Source organism: Wyeomyia smithii, chromosome 2 (assembly GCF_029784165.1).
Source record: "Wyeomyia smithii strain HCP4-BCI-WySm-NY-G18 chromosome 2, ASM2978416v1, whole genome shotgun sequence".
Lineage (NCBI taxonomy): Eukaryota > Metazoa > Arthropoda > Insecta > Diptera > Culicidae > Wyeomyia > Wyeomyia smithii.
Window position 1 is genome coordinate 61,964,696 of NC_073695.1, and position 13,513 is coordinate 61,978,208.

The following is a 13,513-nucleotide window of genomic DNA, read 5'->3' on the forward strand; positions in this document are numbered from 1 at the left end:
TAGTAAGACTATCGCGACTCTAAAAAATCAGCATTACAAAAAAAATCTTACTATACATAAAAGAAACAATCGGTACAGACTCGGGTAAATGAAAAAAAAAAAAAAATAAAACAATAATTGGAGATTCTGTACATGCAATTCCATTCTAACTGTGGAAATTAATTCGAACGAAAATAGCAATGCCAATACTCGACACTTTTTTTAAAAATCAAAACGTATATTTGACACGGCACTATGACTTCGACACTTTTGTACGAATGTGATACGAATGTAAACAAGATTATGGGTGATTGTGTATCTAATCTGTTTTTCATTGTTTGGTTTACATATACACACTTTTTGACACATTCTTATTATATTCGGAACGTGATCGGAAATTGCCGGCTGTATAAAATCTAAATTCTGAACCTTTCTCTTCATCATTTTATGTCTAGTAGCTGCTTTGTGATCACGTGACGATCGTGTCGTTTGTTATGTACGAGTTTGCGCGTCTGTGCTAATTTCCACGAATGAAAAATTGCCTACTTACTATTTTTTTCGTAAAACGGTTTTTGTCTTTGCTAATGGGTGTGCACACTTGTGTCGCTATAAGGACACTAGCGGCATTATTGCCCACTAACCAAAATTTCAAAATAATTGTTATTTTTCTAGTCGATGAAATCGTCATCGAGTGGCACGTCTGTTTGTCTGTGGTTCAACGTTGATTATAAGCTGGCGCAAGTATCGAAACAATAGTTGCGATTGGAGTTCGTTGTGTATTCGTAGACATTACGGTAACTGTATCAATTCCTGGAAATTTTTCGAAACTGTCATTTTCAGCTTCGCGAATTCATTGGAGAGTTTGCAATCTAATGTGCCCTTAGTGCCTTCTGAAGTGGAAACAGTAATTGCTCGTTTACCAATGCTGCAAAAGTTGTCTATTTCATTGGAAAGTCGATTCTCTAAGGCTTCGAGTAACACAGGTTAAATACCTACGCCAAGATGTTCGATCAATATTACACAACTTATATATTAAATTATATTAAATTAAATTATATTAAATTTAAGCGACGATATAAATAGAAGTATTTCCGATAACTACGTTGATGATCGAATTCTGATTCGTTTCGTTACTGACAAATAAATCCAATATTTATCATTAGATCACAAAGCAGAGTGAAGTGCATAAAGTCCTGTTACGGGACTCACGTAAGTGAGAAAAAATGTCGCAAAATAACGTCTGCCGTGAAATCTGGGTACGAGTGTCATATCACTGAAGTGACAACGGAATAAGCGACGTTTCGCGTGGAATTATTTCACTACCATTTTGAACTGTGAAATGATTCCACGAAGATCAGATAAGTCTTGAAAATTGATTGATTTATCAAATATTGGATTTAATTTCAGTAACAAAACGAATCTGAATTCGAGCCTCGAAGCGGTCAAAGTTTCAACTTTTTGACCGATGAAAAAATGCACGGCCGTTGAAATTTTCGATAAAAAAAAAAAAATTGTTGATGCCAAAATTTGGCATTTGGCATTTAATGTCTTAGAAACGCAGAAAACGTCAAGATCTGGTGTTATTTAAAAAAAAACAGAAAAATCGACGTTCTGGGACTTTTGAGTTCGGAAATATTCTCATTTCACTTGTCCTTATCTCAATTTCACTCAACTGTTAATCTCAGTTCAAGGAGGTAATTTTTGTCACCTCACTTGAGGTGAAATCGGGAATAAGAAACTTATAACGAGAGTCACTTCAAGATGAAATATATTTCACTTTCACGCTCACTTCACTTTTTGAGACCTATTCCCAATTCCACCTAAAGTGAGGTGATAAAATTTAGCTCCGTGAACTGAAATTAACAGTTAAGTGAAAATGAGAATAGGACAAATGAAATGTGGGAGTTCCCCAGCTCAAAAATTTTTAAGCCCAGGAAAGTCGATTGAGCTGAAATTTTGTATGACGACATTTTTCGACAAGAGGAAACTTTTGAGCCGAAATTCGAAGGTCAATTTTTCCCTTACGCTTCTTCGGCCGCATCTCAAAAATTTGTCCCAGAGAGTCGATTTTTTTCAAGAAAAAAAAAGATTCGCCTTGTTACTGGAAAATAAATCCCATATATAAATTATTACTAGATCATAAATCAATCGATTTTTAAACTTCCCTATCTTCGTGTGATCAATGGTCGTGAAATAATAAACGCGAAACGTCGCTTTTTCGGTTTTCACTTCACTCATATGACACTCATAATAACCCAGATTTCACGGCAAATGTCACTTAACGACGTTTTTCTCACTTACGTGAGTCCCGTGATAGAACTTCATTCACTTCACTCTGATTTCACCGTGAAGTGACACCCGTAATAAGCACCAATATGTTAATATTCTGAAATGTCTTCCGCATATAATCATAGATTTTGGTTGAAAAATGCCTGAAACTAAATATAAAAATAAATAATAAAAATGAGCATAAAATAACTAGTTGGACCTTCCCCCGATGCTCGGAATCAAAAGTTCCGAAATGAAGAATTATGTTTTATATTTAATTCCGCATTAGTAAACTTACTTCAGAAAATAACGTCACATTTCACCTCTTATACTTCCATTATCATTTCAAAAAAAACATCAAGAACGCACAGAATGGAAATATTGGATTGTGTTTAGCGATCTTGGGCTGTTTTACAAAAACTGGAAGTCGTCATTTCGGATTTTGTCTGGAGTTCCACTTTCGAAAGTATTGGAATTATTGGCCATATTACACTTAAGGCTATTTTCGCCATCTTGGAATGATTCCTGGGGACTGTGGGCATCGAATATGAAAAGGTCCCCATATAGAGGAGCGGCCAAAATTACCAAAATCGATTTTGATATTCAGGAAGTTTTTAGTACATGATTTTGAAGTTTTGTATCTATATTTTATTATTTTCTGAACGAAATCTTAGTACATGAAATGGTTCATGTTGGAAAACGCCTCTAAAGTTACCGCTTACAGAAATGCAAAAAAAAATAGTTTTTCCAAATACGTTGGAAAATAAAAAACCTACTAAAGCTGTTATGGTTTGTATGTATGGTATGTTATGGTATGCTTACAATTAGGAGCTTATTATTTTAGTTTCCCAAAACTGGAGAATAATGGATTGTAACTCCACACAGTCTGCCGTATACCACATAAAAATTTGAGGAATATACATAATTTTGACCATCAAAAACATCAAATGTAGGCACGTGTAAGCACAGCTCCTGATAGTGAGCCTTACAGTCCTATTTGTGCCCTTCAAAAATCTATAAAAAAATCTATAAAAAAACAAATTTTTCTTTTTTTATAAAAAAATCTATAAAAAAAAAGAAAAATTTGTGTTTCTGTAGAAATAAATGATTGAAAAATTGTCACTTTTTATGCAAATTTTGAATTTTTGAGTAACTCATTAACGAAATTCTTTGTATGTCATAGCAATCCGGTACAAAATACATTAAGGAAACGTATTAGCACAGACTAACATACGTAACATTGAACCAAGCTCCATCGCCACAAAAAACTATCATTTCAAATTTTCATTCAAATAACAGTTGTCGTGCGACAACGCCGTCTGAGGGGCTGTCATGTTATTTCATACATTTTTCGTAGATCCTAATTTGACACATGCACGTACGCTAGCGTTGTTGTCGGAATACAGGACGCAGCGTGAACACGGCAGCAGGTGGTGCCAGTGTTATTACTGTTAAACTACTGTTATCATCCGAACGATGGATTGATTGATAATTTGTTCAAAGGGTTATGTCTGTTCCTTGTAGGAGCCTATGACTACTGCTACCATTAGTTAGATATATTGTGATATACCAGTTATGTCTGTTAGTCTGTGGTATTAGTATAACTATTCAATTATTTACACTGGCGAGTTATTTCTGTTTTTCTAAAAAATATAAAATTTAACCCAGTTTACGTAGTTCACAGACAACCCATTGTCATTACAACACACACACAGCGCATGATAAAATCATCTACAATATAAAACCAACAATTCAACACCAAAAAAATAATTTTGGCCGCAAATCCTTATTTTCCGAACATTGCGCATCGTCTTATTTCAGAAAATATTAAGATTGGATGGTATTTGACCAACTTCGGCTGTTCGCCAGAAACCGAAAATTGCCATCACAAAATAAAAATGGCGGCTGCAGTTGATTGTCGGTCACTGAAAGTTATCCCGATTTCGTAGATACTTAAACAAATTTGAGTGAATGTAAAAACAAATCTGAGCACTATAAAATGTACAGTCGAATCCCTCTATAACGACACTTTTTATAGTGACAAATCTCGCTATAGCGACATTCTCAACAGTCCCGTTTGTTTTATACTAAAATTCTTCGTTTTATTGCGACATTTCGCTATCACGACCTTCCTCTATAACGGCATACCAAAACTAATACTTGTCATTCTTTATTGCGACAATAGTACAGTCGAATCTCTCTATAACGACATTACTGAATCTATAACGACATTCTCAACTATACCTTCTGTTCTACATATGCAAACATTCTTCGTATTATTGCGACATTTCGCTTTAACGACAGTCCCTTGCGATGTCGCTATAAAGGGATTCGACTGTACTGTTTTTTTTTTAATATTAGAGATGTTTTAACTACTAAGTAGTTATTTACGTCTTAACTCAAATTTACATTTTCAATATTTTAATTTATGTATTACTAACCTATTACCACTGATACCCTGATATTTACTCTTATACCATATTTCATACAAAATATTTATGTCTTTAAGGTAATCCAACAGTTTAGCTATTTTATATTCATCATCCCCCAGTGTTCGGGAGTAGTAACGCCACCCATAACTTCAACCCTGATGACAAACTTAGAGATATCACAAACTCTCATCCGAAACCGTACGCGAGAACGAAGCAGCCGATTATCATCCCAGCCAGGCCACAGGAGAGTCATCGCAACACGATCATCATCATCAACTGCTAGACGCCCGTGGGAGTGATAACGATCGCTGATAGGAGAGGATGGGAGCTGATAAGAGATCATTCCGATACTCTAAACTCCAAAATCGACGATCGGAAAACATCGCCGGAGAAGCATTCAGCTGCTGTTGGACCTATAAATCTGATCGAATAAAAATCTGAGGATAGTCGCATTCTACCTCGCCAGCAGAACGGTTCGCTGAAAATTTATTAAATTAAACCTAGTGTAGTAACCTAAAATTAAGAATAAACCTAAATTAAGCATGCAGTAGTTTCCTTAAAATAAAGTGTTCTTAAATCTAATTGGCATGCATTTTCTTACAGGCTAGACTAAATTAATAAAGGTGTAGTGATAAATAACGCGCGTTTGGTGATTTTATTGGACATTTTCCGAGTGGGACTTTGGATCTCGCTCAAACTGGATACAATTTCCCGCGTCTTCCACCGAAGCCATTCCTACGAGTGTTGGGTTGGAGGCCCTCAACGCTATCGAAGAATTAACGGAAGGTAACGGACCTGTACCCAACATTTTAGTCCTTCGAGCCGGATGGTTGGACCATCCGCGTGCTTCGAAAACTCGGTTGCAGTTGGCAGTTGGCATTGGGCTGACTTTGGACGCTTGGATTGGCGCTACTTTCCGCCATCGCGATTCTACACCTTTGTTAAAATTCACCATCGCGCTTCGCAACAATTGGAAGCTGGACTTTGCCATCTTTGGACTTAGCGTGGCTTGGGATTTGATCGCCGTCGCGCTTTTACTATTGTCATACTGGATTGACAAACGGATTGGTTGCTGGAATCTTGCGTGCTGGGACATTAGAGCAACGCCTATTGGAGTTTAACGGTTGAGACCGTTTAATTTATTTGGCTTACTGGACCGCTGGACAGGCGCAACGATTTTTTTCATAGGTAAATTAAGAAAGTTCAGTGTATGTCCAGTCGAAGCGATCTTGCTTAATACTAACGCTATACAATACTTCTGTCTTGGAACTGGCGACTTGTTTCCTACAGTTTCGGAGGCGGTTTAATGCCGATTCGGTGTACGCGACTTGGATTTTGGCGCCATTCTCATCCCCACGCTGCGCTGGAGTACCTTTTTCCATCGGCGCTGACAGAGGCAAGCGAATAGGTAATTTGCTTTGCTACGACATTCTGGCCTGAAGAGAAAGTGCGGTTAGCTGTTTTCCTGGGTGAGTGAATATTTTAGTATACTACCGAAGCTAGGATTACAGAAATACACAATTCTGATTGGAAATATTTCCTCTTCAATTTGGCCACAAAACCTCTGAGCCCTCAAGCCTGTTAGGCTCAACATCATTTTGATTGCAAAAGTTGGACTTCGCCGGGATTATAGCTCAGCTGCTAGTTTCTCTGGGTGAGTTGCCACAGTATATGCCCGGCCGAAGCCAAGGTTTTTGGATGTTACACCACTCTTTTCTCTTCGATTCCTTTGTCGACCGAGTAATTGCTGCATTTGGATAATTTGCCGTGACGTCAAAATATCAATTATACCTTATTCTACTAGTGTTTTATTTGGAGCGTCACCTGTAGTTTTCTCGGGTAATTTATGCAGTATATGCCTGGCGAAGCTAGGCTCGCTTGCGGTATACTACACCATACTTCTTTTCTCAAGTCATTGTTCGGTGTGAGGCAACACAATGGCTACCCCTGCAACAACCACGGTCAAGAAGTCACCAGCTATGAGAGCACTAACTGCCAGGTTGAAGGAAATACAGCTCTCCTTCAACGATATTTGGCGATTTGTGCAAAAGTTTAAGGAGTCCAACACAATTACCGAGGTCCAAATACGCTTGGGTAAGTTGGACGAGCTTTGGGAAGCGTTTAGTGGCACCTTAGTCGAAATATTTTCCCACGATGACTACGATGCTGAAGGAAACGCGTTTGAAAAGGAGCGAATGCAGTTTAGTGATCGCTACTACGAAGCCAAATCTTTCCTAATGGATAAAACTAGGGAACTGCAGGCGCCGCAAGTTCTTGAGCAATCAAGCAGTGCTGGAGATTCGTCAATGCGGAATGGCACCGACCATGTTCGCCTACCACAAATTCAACTGCAGACATTCAATGGAAACATCGACGAATGGTTAAGCTTCCGGGATCTTTTCACCTCACTCATTCACTGGAAGGAGGACCTACCCGAGGTGGAAAAATTCCATTATTTGAAGGGGTGTTTGCAAGGAGAACCCAAGAGCCTGATCGATCCGTTGCAGATTACAAAAGCCAATTATCAGGTGGCGTGGGATTTGTTGTGAAAACGGTATAACAAAAGCAAATTGTTAAAGAAGCGGCAGGTTATCTCGTTGCTCAAGCTGCCAATGCTCTCTAAGGAATCCGCAATGGAGCTGAATGCCCTGGTGGAAGGGTTCGAGAGAATTATACAGACTCTCGATCAGGTGGTGCAATTAGCCGATTTCAAGGACCTTTTACTTGTTAATATCCTTACGGCACGGCTCGATCCCGTTACTCGGAGGGGGTGGGAGGAGATGTCGGCATCACGTGAGAAGGATTCTTTGGTAGACCTGCTTGATTTCCTTCACCGTAAAATACAGGTTTTGCAGTGCCTCCCACAGCGGCCCGTGGATAACAAGGGAATTCAACAGCACCAACCGCAGCAAAAACAAAAAGAGTTTTTGATGACCAGGACAAACTGCAATTCATCTCAAGTGTCTGGAGGACGCTGTGTAGCTTGCTCGTCGAACCACCCTCTCTACCAATGTAATACTTTCCAACACATGAATGTGGCCGACAGAGATGCTTTACTGAAATCTAACTCGTTATGCCGAAACTGCTTCAGGGCAGGTCACATGGCTAAAGATTGCCAATCCAAATATTCTTGCCGTAATTGCAAGAGTCGCCACCACACATTGGTCTGTTTCAAACCGGAAAGGAATCGTGATGCAAAGGTTTCAGCTGCTTCTCGTGCTGACAAGCCAGCTATGCAGGACGAATCATCTCAAGTGGCAAACCTGGCTGCCACTAACGTGTTCGTTTCGGGTGCAGAACATCAATATTCTGCTATGGTTCTGTTAGCTACAGCTGTCGTCATAATCGAGGATGATGACGGTAACCGGTATCCTGCCCGCGCTTTACTAGATTCTGGATCGGAAAGCAACTTCGTCACTGAACGATTGAGTCAAAGGCTGAAGGTGAGCCGCGATCGAATGGAAGTCTCAGTCCTTGGCATTGGACATACGACTACCAAGGTTAAGCAAAAAATTCGAGCTACGATACGTTCCCGTATATCATCATTTTCAAGAGAATTAAACTTTTTAGTACTTCCGAAGGTCACGGTGAATCTTCCTACCAGCAATATAAATACGGAGCGGTGGGAGATTCCGAACGGAGTGCAATTGGCAGATCCGACATTTTTCGAGTCTAAAGCGGTGGACTTGGTACTGGGCATAGAGGCCTTCTTCGATTTTTTCGAGACTGGTAGAAGGATTTCTCTGGGACAACATATGCCAACACTCAGTGAATCCGTTTTCGGTTGGGTTGCCTGCGGCGGGCATACACATCAAACACAGTCTCTTCAAATCAAATGCAATCTTTCAGCGGTGGATAGTTTGGACAAATTGATCACCCGGTTTTGGTCTTGCGAGGAAATAGAGTCTGGTAAGGCTCTTTCATTGGAGGAAAAGCGTTGCGAAGAGCTGTTTTCGCAAACGATCAAACGTAACTCTGACGGTAGGTACACCGTCTCCTTATCAAAGGATGAAGCCATTCTCTCAAGGTTAGGCGAGTCACGGGACATCGCATTTCGGCGGCTTCAAGGGACGGAGCGTAGATTGGCCAGAGACGAGTCACTACACGAACAATACACAAATTTCATGCAGGAATACTTGCAGCTCGGGCATATGCGGAAGGTCGAAGAGGCTGAGGTGGATACAATTAAGCGATGCTACCTACCTCATCATCCGGTGGTCAAGGAGTCCAGCACCACCACCAAAGTTCGAGTGGTCTTTGACGCTTCCTGTAAAACGACTTCTGGGGAGTCGTTGAACGATTTGTTACTGGTGGGGCCAGTGATCCAAGAAGATCTCCGATCCATAATCCTTCGTAGTCGAACGAAGCAAATAATGCTGGTGTCCGACGTGGAAAAAATGTTCCGTCAACTTAAGGTGTGTCAGGAAGACCGCCCATTGCAATGTATCCTGTGGCGCTCGTCTCCAATTCATGATGTTGACACCTACGAACTGAATACCGTGACGTACGGTACCAAACCTGCACCATTCTTGGCGACCAGGACGCTGAAACAACTGGCGGTAGACGAGGAGGATAATTTTACGTTCGCTGCAAGGGCTATTATGGAGGATACATACATGGACGATGTAATAACAGGGTCGGATGATCCGGAATCGGCACGAACTTTGCGGGTTTAACTAGATTCGATGACGAAGAAAGGAGGGCTTAGGTTACGAAAATGGGCATCAAACTGCTCTGATGTATTGAGTGGGATTCCAAAAGAGAAACTAGCAATCCAATCATCGGAAGAGATCAATTTGGATCCTGATCCATCGATAAAAACTTTAGGGTTGACTTGGATGCCAGTTACCGACACGCTTTAATTTCAATTTAAGATTCCAATTCTCAACCCTAGCGTACCGCTTACAAAACGAAACATTCTGTCGGTCATTGCTACATTATTTGACCCTTTGGGTTTGCTGGGAGCGGCAATAACTTCGGCAAAAATTTATATGCAGCTGTTGTGGACACTTCGTGATGAAAACGGTCAAAGACTGAATTGGGATCAGTCACTACCCTCAACGGTGGGTGAGATTTGGAACAAGTACCACCAACAACTGTCTCTGCTTAATACCATTCGCATCGAACGTTGTGTAGTCATTCCCAAAGCAGTGTCTATTCAATTTCACTGCTTTTCAGACGCTTCGGAGAAAGCGTACGGCGCGTGTCTCTACGTGAAGGGTTGGAACTCAAACGGAGAGGTATGGGTACGATTACCAACCTCCAAATCACGGGTTGCACCTTTACAAGTGCAAACCATTCCTAGGCTGGAATTATGCGGAGCTCGTCTCGCTGCCCAGTTGTTCGAGAAGGTTTCTCGGTCAATAAAATTTACTGCACCAGTATATTTTTGGACGGACTCCACCTGCGTCCTGTGTTGGATACGAGCAACTCCAGCTACATGGACAACTTACGTGGCCAATCGGGTGGCCACAATTCTATCGCTTACCGAGATTTCCCAGTGGAACCATGTTCCTGGAATCCATAACCCGGCCGATCTGATTTCCAGAGGGATTGCGCCGGAGGACATCGTACACAATCTGTTTTGGTGGCAGGGACCGCAGTGGTTGGCGAAAGAAGAGAATGAATGGCATCGTTTTCCAGAAACTTCACTGGCAGAAGAAGAAGAGGCAGAGGAAAAACGTCGCACCGTATATGCCGGAACGGTTTCATCGATCACCGAGTTCAATAACGCATACCTAACCCGCTTCTCGTCGTACACAGACCTAATTCGTCGAACTGCCTACTGGTTACGTTTGAAACGGCTTCTGCGCACGAAGGAAAAGAAGGATTCCTTTTTCTTATCTACCAAAGAACTGAAGGAAGCGGAAACCGCACTGATCAGTTTAGTCCAACAGGAAGTATTTGTTGAGGAGCGTAAGGCATTAATGAAAAAGGAAGCGGTTTCCAGAAGGTCACCATTACGATGGTTTAATCCATACCTGTCGGAGAATCAGGTAATCCGCTTGGGAGGGCGTCTTAAGCACGCATTAGAATCAGAGAACGTAAAGCACCCAGTAGTTCTACCAGCCAACCATTACTTCACGCGTCTGCTTTTACGATATTACCATGAACGCCTTTTGCACGCTGGACCTCAATTGCTATTAAGTGTTGTTAGACTTAAATTTTGGCCATTAGGAGGAAGGAGTGTTGTGAGACATATCATACACCGCTGTAAGACCTGCTATCGGACTAAACCCACCACAGTTCAGCAAATGATGGGGGATTTACCAACAGCCGATACTCTAAACTCCAAAATCGACGATCGGAAAACATCGCCGGAGAAGCATTCAGCTGCTGTTGGACCTATAAATCTGATCGAATAAAAATCTGAAGATAGTCGCATTCTACCTCGCCAGCAGAACGGATCGCTGAAAATTTATTAAATTAAACCTAGTGTAGTAACCTAAAATTAAGAATAAACCTAAATTAAGCATGCAGTAGTTTCCTTAAAATAAAGTGTTCTTAAATCTAATTGGCATGCATTTTCTTAGAAGCTAGACTAAATTAATAAAGGTGTAGTGATAAAATAATGCGCGTTTGGTGATTTTATTGGACATTTTCCGAGTGGGACTTTGGATCTCGCTCAAACTAGATACAATTTCCCGCGTCTTCCACCGAAGCCATTCCTACGAGTGTTGGGTTGGAGGCCCTCAACGCTATCGAAGAGTTAACGGAAGGTAACGGACCTGTACCCAACATTTTGGTCCTTCGAGCCGGATGGTTGGACCATCCGCGTGCTTCGAAAACTCGGTTGCAGTTGGCAGTTGGCATTGGGCTGACTTTGGACGCTTGGATTGGCGCTACTTTCCGCCATCGCGATTCTACACCTTTGTTAAAATTCACCATCGCGCTTCGCAACAATTGGAAGCTAGACTTTGCCATCTTTAGACTTAGCGTGGCTTGGGATTTGATCGCCATCGCGCTTTTACTATTGTCATACTGGATTGACAAACTGATTGGTTGCTGGAATCTTGCATGCTGGGACATTAGAGCAACGCCTATTGGAGTTTTACGGTTGAGACCGTTTAATTTATTTGGCTTACTGGACCGCTGGACAGGCGCAACGATTTTTTTCATAGGTAAATTAAGAAAGTTCAGTGTATGTCCAGTCGAAGCGATCTTGCTTAATACTAACGCTATACAATACTTCTGTCTTGGAACTGGCGACTTGTTTCCTACTGTTTCGGAGGCGGTTTAATGCTGATTCGGTGTACGCGACTTGGATTTTGGCGCCATTCTCATCCCCACGCTGCGCTGGAACACCTTTTTCCATCGGCGCTGACAGAGGCATGGGGGATTTACCAACAGCACGAGTTACCGTCTCTCGTCCATTTTTGCGAACAGGTGTGGACTACTTTGGGCCCATTTATGTCAGACCCGCTCCGAGACGTCCAGTAGTAAAAGCCTATGTGGCAATTTTTATTTGCATGTGTACCAAGGCCGTGCACCTAGAGCTCGCCACAGACTTGTCAACCGATAAGTTCTTACAAGCCCTGCGACGATTTGTATCGAGAAGAGACCGCTGCGCAGAAATGTTTCCCGACAACGGCACCAACTTTGTCGAAGCACTAAATAAACTGCAGGATTTTCTAAAACTGCTTCGGAACAGCAAGCATCACGACATCGTTTCCAAAGAACTGGCAGAGGAGGGAATTCAGTGGTACTTTAACCCACCTAGTGCACCCCACTTTGGAGGCTTGTGGGAAGCAGCAGTTCGTTCAGCTAAAACCCACTTATTAAAGGTGGTTGGAGAGAATCCCGTGTCCCCTGAAGATATGACGACGCTATTAGCTCAGGTGGAAGCATGCCTTAATTCTCGCCCTCTCACCCCCATGTCCGATGATCCCAACGATCTGCAACCTTTAACGCCTGCACATTCTCTGGTAGGAGAATCACTCCAAGCATTACCAGAACCAAATTTGGAGGATCTACCAACCAACCGATTAAATCACTGGCAGTTAATGCAGCGAAAATTGCAAGATTTCTGGAGGAGGTGGCGCAGAGAATTTTTATGTCAACAACAGGGGAGAGCTAAGCGTTGGAAACCAGCTGTTCCGATCGGCATAGGTCAATTAGTCATCATTCAAGATGATAATCAACCCCCTATGCGGTGGAAAATGGGAAGGATAATTCAAGTTCATCCTGGCGGGGATGGTACGATAAGGGTGGTTACATTGAAAACCGTCAGTGGAACCCTAATGCGCCCAGTAGAGAAGATCTGCATTTTACCATTTGCGGACAACACCGAGCTTCAAGACGCAACAGCCGACAGTCATCAATCCTGATTCCCTTCCCCATCCCGTCGAAGAGGTTTTATTTTTTATTTACAGAAATTGCCGTACGCGAGAACGAAGCAGCCGATTATCATCCCAGCCAGGCCACAGGAGAGTCATCGCAACACGATCATCATCATCGCCTGCTAGACGCCCGTGGGAGTGATAACGATCGCTGATAGGAGAGGATGGGAGCTGATAAGAGATCATTCCGATACTCTAAACTCCAAAATCGACGATCGGAAAACATCGCCGGAGAAGCGTTCAGCTGCTGTTGGACCTATAAATCTGATCGAATAAAAATCTGAGGATAGTCGCATTCTACCTCGCCAGCAGAACGGATCGCTGAAAATTTATTAAATTAAACCTAGTGTAGTAACCTAAAATTAGGAATAAACCTAAATTAAGCATGCAGTAGTTTCCTTAAAATAAGGTGTTCTTAAATCTAATTGGCATGCATTTTCTTAGAAGCTAGACTAAATTAATAAAGGTGTAGTGATAAAATAACGCGCGTTTGGT

General features: G+C 41.8%; 3 protein-coding genes across 3 annotated transcripts; all 3 read left to right on the forward strand.

The window, feature by feature from the left end:
• The first annotated feature begins 7,312 nt into the window (after positions 1-7,312).
• LOC129719644 (uncharacterized) lies at positions 7,313-9,355 on the forward strand. The gene has a single exon (XM_055671037.1). It carries the CDS (start codon positions 7,313-7,315, stop codon positions 9,353-9,355), a length of 2,043 nt encoding a protein of 680 aa, XP_055527012.1.
• A 315-nt stretch (positions 9,356-9,670) lies between these two features.
• LOC129719645 (uncharacterized) lies at positions 9,671-11,044 on the forward strand. The gene has a single exon (XM_055671038.1). The coding sequence runs from the start codon at positions 9,671-9,673 to the stop codon at positions 11,042-11,044; it is 1,374 nt and encodes a 457-aa protein (XP_055527013.1).
• A 966-nt stretch (positions 11,045-12,010) lies between these two features.
• On the forward strand, positions 12,011-13,006 carry LOC129719647 (uncharacterized). Its single transcript, XM_055671039.1, has one exon. It carries the CDS (start codon positions 12,011-12,013, stop codon positions 13,004-13,006), a length of 996 nt encoding a protein of 331 aa, XP_055527014.1.
• The last annotated feature ends 507 nt before the right edge of the window (positions 13,007-13,513 follow it).

Coding starts and splice junctions, on each gene's coding strand:
- LOC129719645 (XM_055671038.1), top strand. CDS start 9,671: ATGCAGCTGTTGTGGACACTTCGTGATGAAAACGGTCAAAGACTGAAT.
- LOC129719647 (XM_055671039.1), top strand. CDS start 12,011: ATGGGGGATTTACCAACAGCACGAGTTACCGTCTCTCGTCCATTTTTG.
- LOC129719644 (XM_055671037.1), top strand. CDS start 7,313: ATGGAGCTGAATGCCCTGGTGGAAGGGTTCGAGAGAATTATACAGACT.